Source organism: Phocoena phocoena, chromosome 9 (genome assembly GCF_963924675.1).
Source record: "Phocoena phocoena chromosome 9, mPhoPho1.1, whole genome shotgun sequence".
In the NCBI taxonomy this organism is placed as follows: Eukaryota; Metazoa; Chordata; class Mammalia; order Artiodactyla; family Phocoenidae; genus Phocoena; species Phocoena phocoena.
Window position 1 is genome coordinate 17,456,414 of NC_089227.1, and position 17,111 is coordinate 17,473,524.

General features: G+C 46.6%; 1 protein-coding gene across 1 annotated transcript in view; it reads right to left on the bottom strand.

The window, feature by feature from the left end:
• Window positions 1-17,111, bottom strand: part of CDHR3 (cadherin related family member 3) — a 71,457-nt gene that overhangs the window by 1,775 nt on the left and 52,571 nt on the right. The window contains exons 9-17 of the mRNA XM_065883544.1: window positions 15,623-15,794; window positions 14,268-14,370; window positions 12,954-13,052; window positions 11,274-11,500; window positions 8,798-8,969; window positions 7,002-7,252; window positions 5,101-5,282; window positions 3,053-3,062; window positions 57-105 (exon numbers count right to left, since the gene is read on the bottom strand). Of these exons, the coding sequence (XP_065739616.1) occupies window positions 57-105; window positions 3,053-3,062; window positions 5,101-5,282; window positions 7,002-7,252; window positions 8,798-8,969; window positions 11,274-11,500; window positions 12,954-13,052; window positions 14,268-14,370; window positions 15,623-15,794 (1,265 nt within the window). The remainder of the gene's footprint in view (window positions 1-56; window positions 106-3,052; window positions 3,063-5,100; window positions 5,283-7,001; window positions 7,253-8,797; window positions 8,970-11,273; window positions 11,501-12,953; window positions 13,053-14,267; window positions 14,371-15,622; window positions 15,795-17,111) is intronic.

Here is a 17,111-nt window from a genome sequence, read left to right on the forward strand (position 1 = left end):
TCCACCAGCCTGGAATATGATCAGTGCCCTTATGGGCGACACTGCCACTTAATTACCTGGGTCTGCGGCTTCTCCATCAAAGACAGTGTTCATCTGGATTGTTTCCTAAGGAAAAGAAAGAGACGGCTTCAAGCACAGCCCTACACTCCTCCCCCCAGGAGAGGCTGTTCTTCCTTACAGCCCAGGTTCCTTACCCAGGGCCTCCCTGACATGTATTTATTCAGTAGGCACTGTGCTAGATGCTCGGGACACATCGGTGAACAAGGCAGGGCTGGTTACCGCCCTCCCAAAGCTTGCAATCAAGCAGGAGCCGTTGACAAAGAGGCACTGCAATTTACTGTGATAAAGCCCATGATGGGGGAATATAGGATGCTATGGGGGCGTGGGGGAACGGGTGGGAAAAGGACATTTAATGCAGACTTGGGGGGTAGGAAAGCATCCTGAGTAAACGCCATCCAAGCTGCACAGAAGGAAGAGCAGAAATGCCACGCAGCACCGGCCAAGATCGACATCACCTACGCGGGATCTGCCAGGCAGATGTTACATGCAGGGCCGGCACAGATGAGTCAGCCTAGGCCAATGCAGCGCTGCCTCCGGGCCTGGCCTGCCTCCCCTAAGCCTGGTGTTCCACTCCTTATTCTTTCCCCTGTACTCTGTGCCACCCTCCAGGACCTGACCTCTGCCCCCTGGAAACACCCCCTTCCCTCACACGGTGCCCTCCAACAATGCCGTTCTTCAGCACACTCACGAGGACGGTGTTGGGAGTTTAATGGGCCTTTGACCCCCGTTTTCATCACATAAGCCGTTACCTACTCACTTGCCCACAGCTCCCCTCTGTGAAAACAGAAGGAATCGAGATTGTACAGCTTTCCTCCATTTGATCAACTCAGAAGCTGCACTTTTTACGGCCAGGGGGATTGATTTACTTAATCGACGAATTTAACTCTACATATGTCTAAGTCTCTGAGTGGCATCATCAAGGGTACTTGCCTTAGGCAATAATAAGACCCAGGAGACAGGAGATCACCCCTTCCTCCTGTTTGCAGACCAGTGCTTATAAGCACTTAGGAGACTGGCCTGAAGCGATACTTCCTCCGCCTCCTGCCTGTCATTTCCCAAATTCATGGATCTTAGATCATAACAAAGTCCTATTATTAGGGGTTAGGGGAGACCTGGGAGGGGGTCACCTTCAAGTTCCGTCACTTCCAGTGGGTGGATCAGGTTCAGTGAAAGAAAACTCAGGAGGTCACGTGAGGAGGTAACTCCCCAGCTGTCCTGTGACACTTTGCATTTACATGACTCTTCATAATTTTCCCAGTATTTCCCCACCTGTTATCTCAGGGCAGCTGTTCTCACTCCCGTTCCACAGGTGAGGAATCTAAAGCTTAAAGAGGCCGAGGGAGTCCCTGAGGTCAAGGTCATATGGCCGAGAGGGCAGAGCCAGCCTCAGCCTCCCACTGTGCTCTTTTTCTATCACTTTTCCCTCAAGGTGTGGAAAAGCAAAGCAAAAGTAAATCCCATTGAAGGCTGAAGCACCAGTTCTGGTCTTTAAGCTCCTCTCCCCCTAACTCACTCTCCTGGAGAACTAGTGTAGATAATAAACACCACTATTCAATATTTATGAAATCCAGTTCTTCTGCAAATATAGCAGCAGACAGGTTCAGTGGAGGGAACAAATTCTATCAGGAGCTCGTCACACAGCAGTCTGCTCCAGTGGCCAGATACAAGCATCTCCCTGAATGATAAACACCCCCGTGGGACTGGTGAGACGGCCGGGGGGAGACCAGAGCCCCTCCCCAACCCGGTGCCCCGGGGCCAGCCAGCCTCACCACCGCAGCCTCTCTCTTTGTGTTCTTCATTTCTGCAGGGAAGAGGACAGACAGAAGTTAAGCTTCTTGGACACTAAATTGACCTTAAAATTTTACCCCTACAAAGAGATCTCTCTTAAGCAGGATTTGAGCTTAGTATTGCAGGCATAGCAAAGAATTTTCTGTCTCTAGACATGTTTGTTGACCTCCTTCCACCTTCTCAGAAACACACACACTCTCATAATACACCATTAAAAATTTTTAATTCTTTTTCCAGCTTATTGTCATTACTGGAAACTAGGTTTTAAATGGCTTTATAGGTAAAAAAGAAAGAGGGGGTTGCTACCTTTGTTTCTCATCTGAGGATTCTTTGCATCCATTCCTTATGCCCTTTTTACAAAGTAACTAGGATGGGAGATAGTTTGTGAAAAATCTCATTTATTAGAATTATCTCATTCGATACGATCAATAACCACTGTAGTTAAATTTCTAACCCTGCTGAGATATCCCTTGTGCATGTCACATGCACACACCTATGGCTGGAGTGATTAGAACAATCATTTTTCAAAAACACTCTTTCCAGTTCTTTGTTCTGTCTCTCCCCATAGCTTGGAGTCTCCCTGAGACCACAGCTTTGGAGACAGTGGTGATGTCTCCTCAGATAGGCCTTGCTCATTTCACCAACGCCCTGAAATCACTCAGCTCTCCCAGACCATCTGACTGCACCCAGCCCCGATTTCTAACTACCCTAACCTAAGTAACATGTGAGAATGATCAAATCCATCACAATCTGAGAATAAAGTATCATTTGTTCTTTAAAAAGAGGCATCTGTCTAATGCAGGGCACTAGCTGTCCTCAGGAGGGGTCACCCCCTCTGTGTGTAGCAGCAAGTAGATTCTGTGTTTAACTCACGGAGAATTCTCCATTCCTGACCCGTTTGGTAGGGAGCAGACCTTTAGGTGCTGATGTGAAGCTGATTGGAGGTGACTCAGTAAGGAACAGGCAGGACCAAATGAGACCCAAGCGGGCCAACGGCCCCATGCACCCTGCCCTGCCCTCCCCTTCCTCCAGCTACGTCCGACCTCTGTTTCGTTCCATCCACAGATGATGTGGTGGAAAACCCACCAACACAGGACTGTGCCCTGATTCTCCACCGAGTTGGAACCCTTTTATGTAGTACAACAGAGCAAGCAAAAAACAGTAATAGCAACAAACAAAGGTAATCGGCACCATACATACCTACTTTCTTCACCCTGTATCGGGGGAGAAGGGATGGACAAGAATTAACCCGAGAGCACTCTGCCCTAGTACACACGTGACAACATGGGGGCCTTTGGGCAACTGTGTTCCCCAGGATTCAGGGGTCGATTGAAAGAGGGACCAGGGCAGGGGACTAAAATGCAGAATGGGCTCCCAGCCCTGCTCTATCACTGCTGGGTTGGGACTAAGGAGGCTTAGGAGTTTGATAAGTTTGAAAACTATTGCTTTAGAGAACTTCAGGGAACCTATTTTCTCTGACAACACTGAGTGAGGGCATGACGACCCCATCAGATGGCCCAGCGATTCTTCCTGCCTGGTTTTCCTCCCCAGTAACCATCTGAGCAGAAGATTTGACCCACAGTGGGAAGGTTCGATGACTAGCAGTTAAACCCTGGCTTCGTGTAATGTGAAGAGCTGGACACCTGGACTCTTAAGACCCTTCATTCTGTGACTCTAATTTTATTCTCTGCTATGGGACAAATATTGGTTGCCATATGGTACAACAAATTGCCAGAGAGGCCAGGTCTGAGTCTGAATCACTAGCTAGTTTTTTAAAAGTCAACCACGTTGAAAACAATATTTAGAAGGTAACTGAAACCACCGGGTTCAAGGCGCACATTTGACTATAAATTGCATGTGAGTTGCAGTGTCCAGTATTGGATTACTTCCTTTAAGAACTTCTGCCCAAATCCCATTACAGAGCACTGCCATCCTTACAAGCTTAAGCATCACTCTTTTGGAGCTGGTTTTTTTTCTCAAATCAATTTGTGAGTATAGTCCAAATAAAAAGACCTTTTTAAATTTCAGCAGATGCTCAAGGATTTCTTACCTTGAAGTCAAGGTTGCCAATAGCAACAAATGCCCCCAATAAATATGGCAAAATGCAATGCACATCTTTATGCTAATACTTATACTTTTATACAGCCTTTCATCCATAGATTTTAAATTATTTGACAGTAGTAGTTAATCTTCAAAATACCTTTAAAAGGCACACGAGTCTTATCACCCCTTCTTTTTGCCAGTGAGAAATTCCAAAATTCAAGTTCCAATACCTCAAGATACTTGGGTGTACAGAGCTAAACTTAGAATCTAGAATCCTAAGCTCACTGGGACTCAGCCATGAAAAATCATGCAACAAGATTTTTTAAAAAATAGTGTATTAAGCATTTACTCCACATCAGGAACAGTGCTAAGTGGTTCCTTTGCATTTGCTCATTTAATTGTTTGGTTTTCAAATAAAGAAATTGAGATTCACAGAGGTTGTCACTTGCCCAAAGCCATATACCCAGAAAATAGCAGACCCAAGATTTGAACCTCAACCTTATCTGACTCCAAAGTCCAGGCTCAGAACCATCACATCCTCACTGTAAGAGCTACTAAGACTCAAGAAACTGGCTCTGGGGAAGCTTGTAACAATTTGATGCTTTCTCCACTTTACTCTAGTACCTCCCTTTAGCCAGTAAAAGACACTCGGCAGAGCGTCACCGAAAGAGGCGTATAAGTGAGCAGGTGAGCATCCCAGGGAGAGGAAGCAGGTCTGCGTTTACAGCCCTTGAGAGGGCCACACGCAAAAGAACAATGATTATTTAGTCACACCGGAGCCAAAAGCTTAATTCCCTTATTCCTTTTTATGCTTCCTCTAATTCCATCCCATCCTTTAAATATTCCACAAATAACAGCACGGCATATTCTACTACTACTCACAACCGGCCTTGTTTCTGGAGCTTTTATCCAGGACAAGGCCACCAAGAGGCTGAAGCCCCGATTTCATTGAGAACTCATCAAGTATGGAGCAGGTGCCAGGGAAAAGCAAAGGAACAGTTTCCTGGCCCGGCAGGTGATGAAGGGGGTCCACCAGGACAAGGGGAGCTGGGACGTCTCCCCCGTAGCTCCGTTTCCTTTCTTCATTCCAGGCACCCTCTCTACCCTGTGGAGAAATCCCAACTGTCTCCCTTTCCTTCTCCTGGCATCACCAGAGGCAGTATCCTCCGAAAGGAAATGGGGGAAGGGTCCAGCCCACCGGCAACTTACAGAGGTTTCTTGTGCTTCCCAGTCTTGCAGGGACAGTGTCTGTGGATGGCTTTGGCCAACAGGACGATCAGGGACACCAGGAGACCCAGAAGCAGCATGGAGCCCAAAGTGATGACAAAAGGCACATACCAGGCCGATGGAGAATACACGTTCTTCCTCAGGATCCGGTAGGTGATCCTGGGCTTGAATGACAGAAGAGGGAGATGAGTGGAGGCTGGTAGTCTTTGACATCAGAACCCTCTCACATTGGGTGGTTGAATGTTCATCCTGCTTTTTGTTCTTGCTCTAAAGGTCGGACAGTTGTGTGCTCATCGTTCTCACTCTTCAACCCATCACCTTATTTATAGTCTTGCCAGACGTCCATTAGACCAAAACCCAGAAAATGTAGGGAACTGGAGAGCAACTCTAGGCCTAATTTCATTCTCTTTCTTCTCCTTCCCCAAAGCTAAAAATTCCATTGGCTTTTTTTCCCTGCCAAATCATGGCATAAGCTAGGGACTAATATAGCTATTGTCTCTCACTGGGAAGGCATGAGCCATGAAAGTTGGGGTTTTTTGTTTCTTTTTTTTTAAACACTTTGTAAGCGTCTCAGTGTTCAGTCACTACCAGCTGTGCTGCCAGCTGAGCAGGCTGTTATCACAGTGAGACCTCAAGTTCAGCATTTGCTTCCCAGAGAGGGAGACTGATAACAAAAAGTTATGGAGATTTCCAGGTTGGAGATGTCAGAGCTGGGTTGTGTTGTAAGTTGCAGAAAGGTGGCAATTCCTTACTTGGGGCACCTACTGGCTCCTACCACAACTGAAAGCCCTTCAAGTCACCTAATGCCTCCATTCATTGGGGGTAATATTGACTCCAGCCCACAGGAAAGGAATATTAAGCAGCTCTTGGTAAGACTCTGAGAAGCAGAATTTGACCACCTGTCACAGGTGGCTTTCTGAGGTTCTGGTTCCTTTTCCCCTGGCATACTCCAAGTATGGGGCTGCTTTTCTTCCTACTGTTTATGACAGTCTGTAGGTAGTTTATTAATTTGCACACCTGTTTGTAATCCGTCTCTCCCTCTAGATCAGAGGCTCTAAAACTTTAGTGCAATCAGAATGGCCTGGAAGGCTTATTAAAAACACAGATTGTTGGGTCCCACACCACAGTTTCTAATCCAGTAGGTCTGGGGATTTGGTGAGGACTCCAGGTTTCAACACCCTTCCCTGGAAGTCGTAGTGATGATCGTAGTTGGATGAGGTATAACTTTAGTGTTCCGGGGTGGGCTCAAAATTTGCTTTTTCTAACAAGTTCCCAGGTGATGCTGCTGCTGCTGCTGGTCTGGGGACCACACCTGAGAACCACTAACCTATACTATAAGCTCCATGAGAGAGCAGAGATCATTTCTGGCTTATTCACCAAAGTGCTTGACATATTATAGGTATTAAATCAATATCTGCAGATTGAATAAGTGGATTTCTTTTTGGAGTGGAGGTGGGGAGTAGGGTACAGATTGACAAATGGTGACTCTTCAAAAGAAGTAGAGAAGAGCATCTGGCAGCTAGCTGCTCTCATGGACACGGACTTGTATTGGCTCTTAAGGGCAAGCAGAGAAGGGCTTGTGAAGGCGGCAACATGTCCATACCCTGGATAGGCGATGCCTGATCTATCACAAGTCTGTGCATATGTGTACCTCCTTCTTTACCAGACTAGGAAATGTCAGTGGTTCTATAAGCCCAAGGTCTCACCCAGATTTTTTCTACCACCCAGTGACTATTCCAATCCAGCCCACGGTTGGCATTTCTGGCAACATCCTAACCCCTCAACTCTTTTCAGTCCACCCCACATTTCTCCTAGATCAAGGGGCTCCGTCAACATCAATTACAAGGGATGTAACTGGGAAGTCCATCTCCCAAAACCCTTACCCTGGGGGTTGTGGTGACAGTCGTGGTTGGGTGAGGAATGACACTAATGCTCAGGGTCACTGTGCCTGTTTCAACAAGAGCTGCAGCTCTCTTCCTGTCGGACAGCAAGTTGTCATCAGTTATGTAGACAAGTAGTTTGTAGTTCCAGATCTTATCAAGCCCACTAGCATAGTCAAAGCGAGTCGCGAGGATCAGGCTTGTAACGTTGGACCCGGCGTTGGGAGAGAAGGTGAAATGACTGTTGATGTTCCCTAAATGAGATTTGATGCAAGGATTTTGGGAAAAGGAAGAAAAGAGTGTGAGAAATAAGGGTTAGAAGAAAACTACATTCAGTCTTTTTCTTAAACATCCCACCTCAGGTGTAGACTACTTCTGATGTACCAGGGTGGGGGCAGTGATAGGATATGGGCCTTAACAGCACCAGAGATTTCATGAGTACAGAGAGACTCTGGCTTACAACCAGTGTGGCTGCAATGAAAATGAGAGTAGAAAAGGGCACCAGCACAGGTGTCCAGGGAGAATAGCCGCCACCGCACTGAGCATCAGGCAGGGAGCTAGCAATCCTGGCGCGGCCAGTGCTCATTGTCAGCATTAACTTGGTAACAATGTGTAACTCACGCTCAGACCAATCAGTGGGCGGCAAGAGGGAAGAGGGGGCCACGTCCCTAGCCATGGGCCAAGTTCATTGCATGCCTTTCATGAAACTGGGCTGGTCACACCTGTGACAGATGTCCCTGGAGTCCCCCAAAAGAAGGTGAGTCCTGGGCTGGCAAGGACAGTAGTCCCCACCCCCACCTCCCCAGCAGCTCGTCTGGGGCTGCAGGCTCACAGCTTAGGGAGCCCAGAGCAGAGAAGCTGCCCGCCCAAGCAGCTCTTGTTCATTCCTCCAGTGGCTGCAGACTCACTACCAACTAAAAACCAGTAAATGGACCAGGGGATGATGCAATTTTACTCCCAAGCAATGAAGTGCCCCATAAAGGCCTGAGGGTTCTCAGTATGGATTGTTCCCATCTCCGGCCACTGCAGTCTCGAGGTGGGCTCTGCCCCTGGGTTTTGTGACACAGCCCGCTCGAGAGGCTTCCTGCTGCTCCAGTTCCGGCTCTGCCAGGGCTCAGCAGGCGGCGGAGCTGGATTTTCAGTCTTTCACGTGAAACTGCTCTGCTTGTTTGGGTTTAAATCTCTGGCCCCGGCACTTCATTAGATGAACTATTTTGGTCTCATTTCCATTGAGGGGTGCTCTTTTCTTTCCCTCTCACAATGGTATATTTTTAAAGAGAGAAAATGAATGGAGCAGAAGAGAATTCCTGAGGACGCGTTTCAAAATGCATTTAATCTATTTCATCTATTATTATCCAGAGAGAGGACTGGGATTCCCCTGCCCCCCCCCACCAACAAGCTTGCAGGAAAAGAGGTGGGGGAGGAGTTGGACTAAAAAAATGTTTTTAAGCTACACTAATCTGATTCATGAATCCTACGACAGGCTGGGAGTTGGGGGTGGGGGGGCGGGTCACCATCAATGGGATTCACTGTTCCTTGGGCCTTTGGGCAGCCAGGTATGGGAGTCTGGGAAGAGTTAGGTGAGAAGGGGAAGCCAAGCGGGGGCGGGGACTGGGAATTCCAGAACCAATTGACTCCTCACCCTTGGTTTCCTCATTCAAAACACCCCACCCCCTACACGCTGTACCAGATCAGTGTGTGAGCTCAGATCCCCACCCCTTCTCCCTAAACAGCTGCTACAGCCCCTAGTACCAGGAGCCCTCAGCAAGGGTCCAGGACCACTGACATCAATACCATACCTGAGCCAATGGAGTAACGAAAAGACCTGGGGCTGGAATCAAGGTCAGTACACGTGAGCTTGAAATTGTAAATATTTGTGCCAATTTTCAGATCCACTGGGATGGCCAGGAAGTACGAGTTTGGGGTACAGATTGGTTTTTCATCATTTTCTTCAATGATGTTCACAGTCACCTAGAGCAGCAGGAAAGTGGCCTCACTGAGTAGTTATCATTGAGCCCTTACTGTGTGCCACACACTGGGCTGTGTGCTTTTTGTGAATTAGTGAGGTTTAACCTCATCCAAGATCGATAATACGTTTATTCCCATTTTACAGATGGGGAAGCTGAGGCTTAGGGAGATTAGGTAATTGACCTAAGGTCATTCAGTTGGTGAGTGGCAGAGCTGGGATTTGAACTTAGGTCTGTCTTACTCCAAGTCCTATGCTATTAACTTCTCTACTGTGTGTTGTGTGTGTACATGCACGTGTGCATTATATACGTAATAATACATTTCCACACCCCCACACACATATGCAGCTAGACACATGTGCTTATCCCCAGATGATGCTGAGTTGTTTTTCCGGTAACGATGATGGATTTACGGTGACCCTCCTGTGCTTCCTTGCTTGCTGCCCCTGTGAGTTGGAAGTTCTGTCTTTAACTTTGGAAGATCGAACAATGGCTCTCAACCATGGCTCCACTTTGTCTGGCCCTCTCCAGACCAAATGAATTGGACTCCCTGGAGGGTGGGGCCCGGCCTGATTTTTTTTTTTTTCTTCCTTGATTGATTGATTGGCTGACTTGGGTCTTCGTTGCTGTGCACTGGCTTCCTCTAGTTGTGGTGAGCGGGGTTTACTCTTTGTTGCGGTGCACAGGCTTCTCATTGCGGTGGCTTCTCTTGTTGCGGAGCACAGGCACTAGGCGCGCGGGCTTCAGTAGTTGTGGCTCGTGGGCTCTAAGCGCAGGCTCAGTAGCTGTGGCGCACGCGCTTAGTTGCACTGCGGCATGTAGGATCTTCCCGGACCAGGGCTTGAACCCGTGTCCTCTGCATTGTCAGGCAGATTCTTAACAACTGCGCCACGAGGGAAGTCCTCAGGCACGATTTTTATGTTCCCCAGCTGATTCTAATACTCAGCCAGGGTTGAGAACCACTGGGATGGAAGGAGGCGACCTGGCTTAGCCAGGGTCTTGTGTGTAACCCAGGATCTCAGCACTGCACCGAGCCGGTGGCACTGGCCTGCCACAAGCAGGGGCCAGCCTGTTCTCTTTCATCACTGTCTTTTATGCCTGGTGAATTGGAATATGGACTGGGGTGCCTGCCAGCACGGAATCACAGAATGTCAGCCCTGAAAGGGACTTATGTGATCATCACCCTTTTTAAAAGCTTATGAATTTTTGAGTCGTATTCATTCTACCTCTGAAATTTGGGGATTTCAGCTATTTCTGAGCCCAGAGATAAATTGAAATGTTCTCTCTAGTTAGCTCCCAAAGTGGACTCCATTCATTCCTCTCAAAAACCCAGGCTAACAAACACGACAATTACCTTCAACTTAGCACATCTTTTTCTCAGCTAGCAATGCCAAGCCTTACACATCATTGAAAACATCGTCCCACTAATTCAAAGCAAGTCATCAGAGGAACTGGACTATTCAGGCATTGGGTTATGAGGTGACTCTCCATGTGTGAGAGAGAAATCAGGGTACAAAGATAAGCATTGCTCGGACCCCCTTGGCAAATTGGGATCAAAGTTGAGAAATGAACTCTGCCTCCTGACCCTGGACCAGTCATTCCATCACACAGGGCTGCCTGCCGCTAGCTGAGTTCATTTTGCCTTAGGCTTTTTCACTTTACTAACGGGAAAGACCAAGCAATAGTTTCCTCTTTGTGACCATCATATTACCCTCAAATATTCCTAACCACTGGCAGCACAGACCTGTCAAAGCCTGGCTCCTCAAAGCACGGCCATGGACCAGCTGCCTCGGCACCACTTGGAAGCATGTTAGAAATGCAGGTTCTCAGGCCCTACTCAGACCTACTGACTCAGAAATGCATTTAACCAGATTCTCAACATCAGAGGTTACAAAGCAGCATAGCGATCAAGCCAGATCATTTTAAGACCTATCCCATCTGGTATGATGGGGCTCAGGGTAGGAACAGGGTAAAACTACTTGGGGGCGATGCACAGCTACAGCCCACCTCAACAGCAAGGGGGGATTTAAGGGCAACAGGAAGAAGCTTGTCCCCCAGGGTGGCCATCCATCTCAGCACTTCTCCCAGTCACCCATAAACGTGGGCTTACAGATGTCAATCTTTATTTCCTGGCACTGCTATGTGTGTCCGATTGTGCTGTCTGGGACACCCCTAGCCATTTCTTGTCATGTCTGCAGGAGGTGCCCTATTAAGATTCCTTATTGCTACGGCCACACCTGGAGGGTGCCAGGGAGACCTGAAGTCAACCACTTGGGCTGGTGTGAATGCACCAAATAGCCCCACTCACAGTGACTGAGCTGCTGTCCTCGCCGTTGGTGGCCTGGATTCTGAGAATAAAGAAGGGGGTTGTCTCGTAGTCCGCTTTAGTCACCAGCTGGAGTTCTCCCGTTTGGGGATTAATCCAAAATATGTTTGGGTAGTGCTGGCTGGCCCCTCCGGTGGAGATGGAGTACACGATGCCTCTCTGGGGGAAGTCTTTATCTGTTGCTTGCATCCGTCCAACCCGGGTTCTAGCTGGAAGAATAAAGTACCTGCGATTACTGCTGAGAATAATATCTGAGATTAGTCCTGCTTTGGGGGTGAGAGGAGGAATCAGGAGCAGACACTCTCAGTGCCATGGGCGAGAGACTTTTGGGGGCCTCTTTGCTGTTCAAACTCTGTATGTTTTACATCTTTTAAATTCAAATTACACTAATGACACCCACTAGGAAACTGGCCGTATGATTCAAGCAGTACTGCGAAGTCTAAAAGACAATTCATACCCTCATACAGACTCCAAGCACACCAATTATTACATGATCTTAACGCTGCAAAGAACCTTCACATATACATCTTTTTGCAGCAGTGTTGTCTTTTTTATCTTTCAAATTTTCTATACTGAGCATGGGTTGCTGTTACAAAACCAGATGAAAAACATGATTTTTAAAGGTTTAGCAACAGGATGATTGGAATGTTTTTGAGTTTTAAATCCTGTTCTATTTTGCTTATTTTGCAAGTCTTGTTGGTGGGCTGCTGGACTTCGGGCTTGCTTGTTTTATAGAAGTTCTTCCTCATAAATTATACTCCTCAAGGGCAGCATCTTCTCTTATTCAACTATATAGAACAGCACTACGTGCTTGACCCAGAGTAGGTGATTAATAATTGTAGCAAGATCTGTGAATTCATAAAAAACCTATTCCTGTTGCACTTATTATTCACTGGATAAGGCATAAGGAATCGACAGCGTTTTCTTCAGACCCTCTTTTTGTATTTTGTTTAAAATGTAATGTCAGGAAATGGAGCTCATCATCAAGAGAGAGAACGAAATGAAGAGGAGATCATTTTAGAGGGAGATTTTGGGGTTTGTTTTGTTTGGTTTTTAGTGTAGAAATATACACAATCCAAGTCTCAAAGACTGTGGTGAGGTCTGATTATCTAGAGTTAACAGTCTCCCCTTCACTGGGAGAGACGGGGAGAAACCCAGCTGGAGTGGGGAGGAGCCTGCAGAAATCGAGGCATCCTAAAGGGTGGAAGAAGAGGCCTCCAGGGAATCCTTCAAAGGGAGAGAGAAAACATCTTTATTTTGTTTTTAAATGAAAGAAATCTAGAAATGGGAAGCCTTCTCTCTATTTTTAAATTTCAGTTCTCTGAGTGAGCTGGATAAAAATCACAGTGGAGACCAAGGGAAAACTTAGGCTGCAAAAAGAGAGGATTAGTTGGAATCAGGCACCCAGACAAAGAGGCAATCAGGGGGTTCAGAGAAATGCAGTTTAATCAACAGTTTTCAAAATCTGGATTTCACCTGAAGGGCTCCTCCACAGTGAGGAGAATTTAAAAAGAAGTAAGACATGCAATAACCAGGAATCAGCTGTGAGTCGCTGTGCACAACACCACCAGGGCCTCTGACGGGGAGCCTCCTCCACCCAAGTGCCTCCAGATGAAGGGGTCTATCAAGAGCACTGGAGTCTGTGTCTCGTCGGTTACTTACATGGGCTTAATTCTGACACGGCAAATACGTAGGATGGGCTATCAAAGACAAGAGGAAACTCATTTTCTGGGCTTGTTAGGATATAAATGTAGATATTATCTATAAACGGAAATAGGAAAAGTAATTAAATCACAATACAGGCATCCCTCATTCTGTTGCGTTTTACATATTGCAGTTTGCAGATATTGTGTTTTTTACAGATTGAACATTGTGGCAACCCTGTGTCGAGCAAATCTATCGGCACCATGTTTCCAACAGCGTTTGCTCATTTTGTGTCTCAGTGTCATGTTTTGGTAATTCTCGCAATATTTCAAACGTTTTCCTCTTTATTATATTGTTATGGTGATCTGTGATCAGTGATCTTTGATGTTACCATTGCAAAAAGATTATGACTCGCTGAAGGTTCAGATGATGGTTGGCATTTTTTAGCAATAAAGTTTTTTGTTTTTTTTTTTTTTTTTTGCGGTACGCGGGCCTCTCACTGTCGTGGCCTCTCCTGTTGCGGGGCACAGGCTCCGGACGCGCAGGCTCAGCGGCCATGGCTAATGGGCCCAGCCGCTCCGCGGCATATGGGATCTTCCCGGACCGGGGCACGAACCCGTGTCCCCTGCATCGGCAGGCGGATTCTCAACCACTGTGCCACCAGGGAAGCCCAGCAATAAAGTATTTTTAATTAAAGTATGTTCATTATGTTTTTTAGACAATGCTATTGCACACTTAACAGATTACAGTATATAGTGTAAATATAACTTTTATATGCATTCGGAAACCAAAAAAATTCACGTGACTCTCTTTATTGCTTTGTGCCAAGCCAAAGAGTTTGAATGTGAACTTGACAGCTATGGGGAGACACTCAAGGGCTTTCAGCAAGAAGTAATACGGTGGCATTTGCGTTTCCTGAAAATCACTGTCAGAAATGTCGTGGATGCGTTGGAAAGGGACAAGACTAAAGGTGGGCAGAAAGACTCTTGAAACACTCTTGGTGTTGTAATTCAGCTCCGATAGAGGAGGTTCTGCATTAGAGCAATACTAGTGGGATGGAGGTGCAGTGAAGTTGGGGGGAAGGCAGCAGATCCTTACTAAAATCCTTAGATTTTAGTAGTAGGTGACACAGAAGAAAGGACTTGGAGACTGATTAACTGTTCTTGGTGAAGGACAGGAGGAGGCTGGGCTGATTCCGAAGTGTTGGGGCTTTTGGAATTCTCCTTTTGAACATAAATACATCCCCAGCCCAAGCCCAAGCATTGTCCAGCACAGTTTAGTCATTGCTACTCAAGGAAGATGCTTCATGAAATAAACCAAAATGATACTTGCTTTTATAGTAAGGAGGGGCAACATCCTGCACCTGGATTATCACAGTGTATTTATTGCCGGCTGCTAGATTACTTGAATTTTCATAATCTAGATCACCAATCAACTAGATTAAAACAGAGAGATCAGATAACACAGAATAAACAATACTTTTAATTGAACTGACACTTTCATGTACTGTTAGTGGACATGTAAATTGCAAAACCTTTCTGGAAAGCACTTTTTCCCATAGGAGGAGCTTTAAAAAGTTATGTCCGTACCTTTGCTCACTGCTAGAGAACTTATTTGAAAGAATTTATCAGGAGAGAGAATCTGTTTAAGGATGTTCATCAAGCACTATTGCCCAGCATAGCCTCAAGATTTCAGGTTAAGTCAAAGAAAAGCATGATACAGAATCCTACATGCAAGGTTATTTCCATCATTTAGAATACTTATGCATATATGTATAGACTATACATAAAATCTATGCATAGGGAAGAAGACAAGAAAGAAATATATCAGCATGTTAATAGTGGTTATTACTGAATAGTAATGCCTTTCTGTGTTTCCTACATTTTCTACAGTGAACATGTATTAATTTCTCAAACAGAAAAAAAAAAGTTATTTTTAGTTGACACAGTGAATAAAATTGGTACGACTTTTTGGGGGATGGGAGGTGGAGAAGGGGGTGTTTGAGAGGATGGCTAGTGGGCTGCTTGCTCTTCTTCCTGAGGCTTTATCTCTGATGCAGAGATCTCCCCCATCAAGACCACCCCCCTGTAAGACCTCCACCTTACCCTGCCCTTCTATCTCTCTCCTCCTTTCCCCCCAACCCTCCAGTGGGAACCTTGTTGTTAAATGTCTCACACAGCTCATTGAGTCCTGCCTTTTGCTCCCATTCTTTTTCCAATTACATATTTGCCCCAGTGGAGATGCCCCTCTTTTTTGGGTCTCCAGTGGTTCTACATTGCGGAATTCAGCAGGACACACACATGGCCCTGGCCCTGCTCTCTCTCACCTCACACCTCTATGGCGAGGAATGAGCGCTGAAATAAACAAAAGTGCTTGAGCCCAGAGGCCACTGATATGTGACTGTGGAAGCATGCTAACCAGGCAGGCAGCCTGCAAACCGCGAGCTATGCAAGAAAGAATCCAATCCTTAGCATCCCAGGCATAACCATGCATAACAAACAATTCCTGGAACTTGGGTAAAATAAAGAGCAAATGGGGAAAACAGAGTCACTATTAAGTTTGTCAGTTACAGTCGCTTGGAGAGGGAGTTACTTTGGAAATTTCTCTCTATGGGGCAGCAAAAGCACTATGCCTGTTAGACCAACTTCCCCAATGCCCTTTGGATGATGCAATGACCGTTAACTGACCACGATTGTCCCAGAGCCAGCTGGATCCTGTAAAAATCTGCTGCCGCTCCCCACTCCGGATGGCGTGGTGAAGTTGAATTGGTTGTTTGGTGCTTCGCTGTCATCATCAAAGCAGAACTTGCTCAGGTCCAGAAGCAACGTCCCCTTGGCTGCTCTCTCAGGCACCATAATGCTGGCGAAAAGACACGATTCAATATTTTCCCCCAACAAATAGTGACTGAGCATTCCTTCTAACACAGGCCCCAGGCTAGACACCCCGGCTTTCATTTCAATTGAAAGCAAGTCCGTGGTTAAGGCAGTACCTGCCTAACTGGTGTCCCCGCTCTGCCCTTGACTCCTTTCAGAGGATTCTTAACACAGCAGCCAGAGGGATCCTGTGAAAATGTCAGCTCACGTCGCTCCGCTGCTCCTAAATCGCAAAGGGCTCCTGATTTCACTCAAAGTCGTGACTCTGATCTACAGCATCTTTCATGACGTGCGCCCACCCCTTACCTGTCTGAACTCATCTCCTACTAATTCTTCTTGTTCCCTCTCCTTCCACCCTGGCCTCCCTGTGCTTCTGGACACTCCCCAGGCTCTGGCCTCAGGGCCATTGCACTTAACTGCGCACCGCATGGTTTGCTCTTTCCCTATCTTTAGTCTCGAATCAAATGGCATCTTCTCAGGAGGCTCCCTGGCTACCGCAACTAAAATGTCAACGCCCCCAGCCCATTGCTCCCTCTCCCCTTCCCCCCTGTAGGTTTAATGCTTGGTGCTTACCATTTTCCAATATACTATACAGTTTACTTACATATCCTGTTTATCGCCTGTTTGCCCCCAAGAATGTAAGCTCCACAAGACTGGGGATCTTTATCTGCTTTGTTCTTTGCACACTCAAGAAATATTTGTTGAATGAATGAATGAATGGTAGCTTATGGGACTAGCACAGGAGTGAAGAAGAATATAAGAGAAATAGAAATTCTGCCCCTGCCTGCAGGAATTGATAATCTGGTTGGGGGGTATCGCTGTACCCCTGCACCCCTCCCTCCCCTGCTTAGAGGACTGGAAATTCCTCCACTTGTGTTCTCATGGCTTCAAAGTCATAGAAGGGCCTCCTGACACCTTAGCATCATTCATTCAATAGAGGCTTATTAAAGGTTGAATTCTGGGTCCCAATCTCAGTTCACTCCAGCAGGGAGGCTAATAGTATGCAAATGAGTAAAGCTGCCCCCAAACTCAGAGCCATCTGGTCAAGCCCAGCTTGGAGTGGGAGACTGAGGAAGCATGGTAACACCTCCAGACCCATTAAGGGACTTCACGGGTCTCCAGGTTTCAGTTTTTCCATCTATAAGATGGGCATGTTGATTAGCTTTTGCTACATAACAAACCAGCCCAAAACCTAGTGGCTTAAAACAACAGGCATTTATTCTTTCTTACAACACTAAGGGTTATCCATTCGCTCTTTTGGTTCTAGTCCAGCTTGGCTGGTCTTCCAGTCACTGGCAGCTCG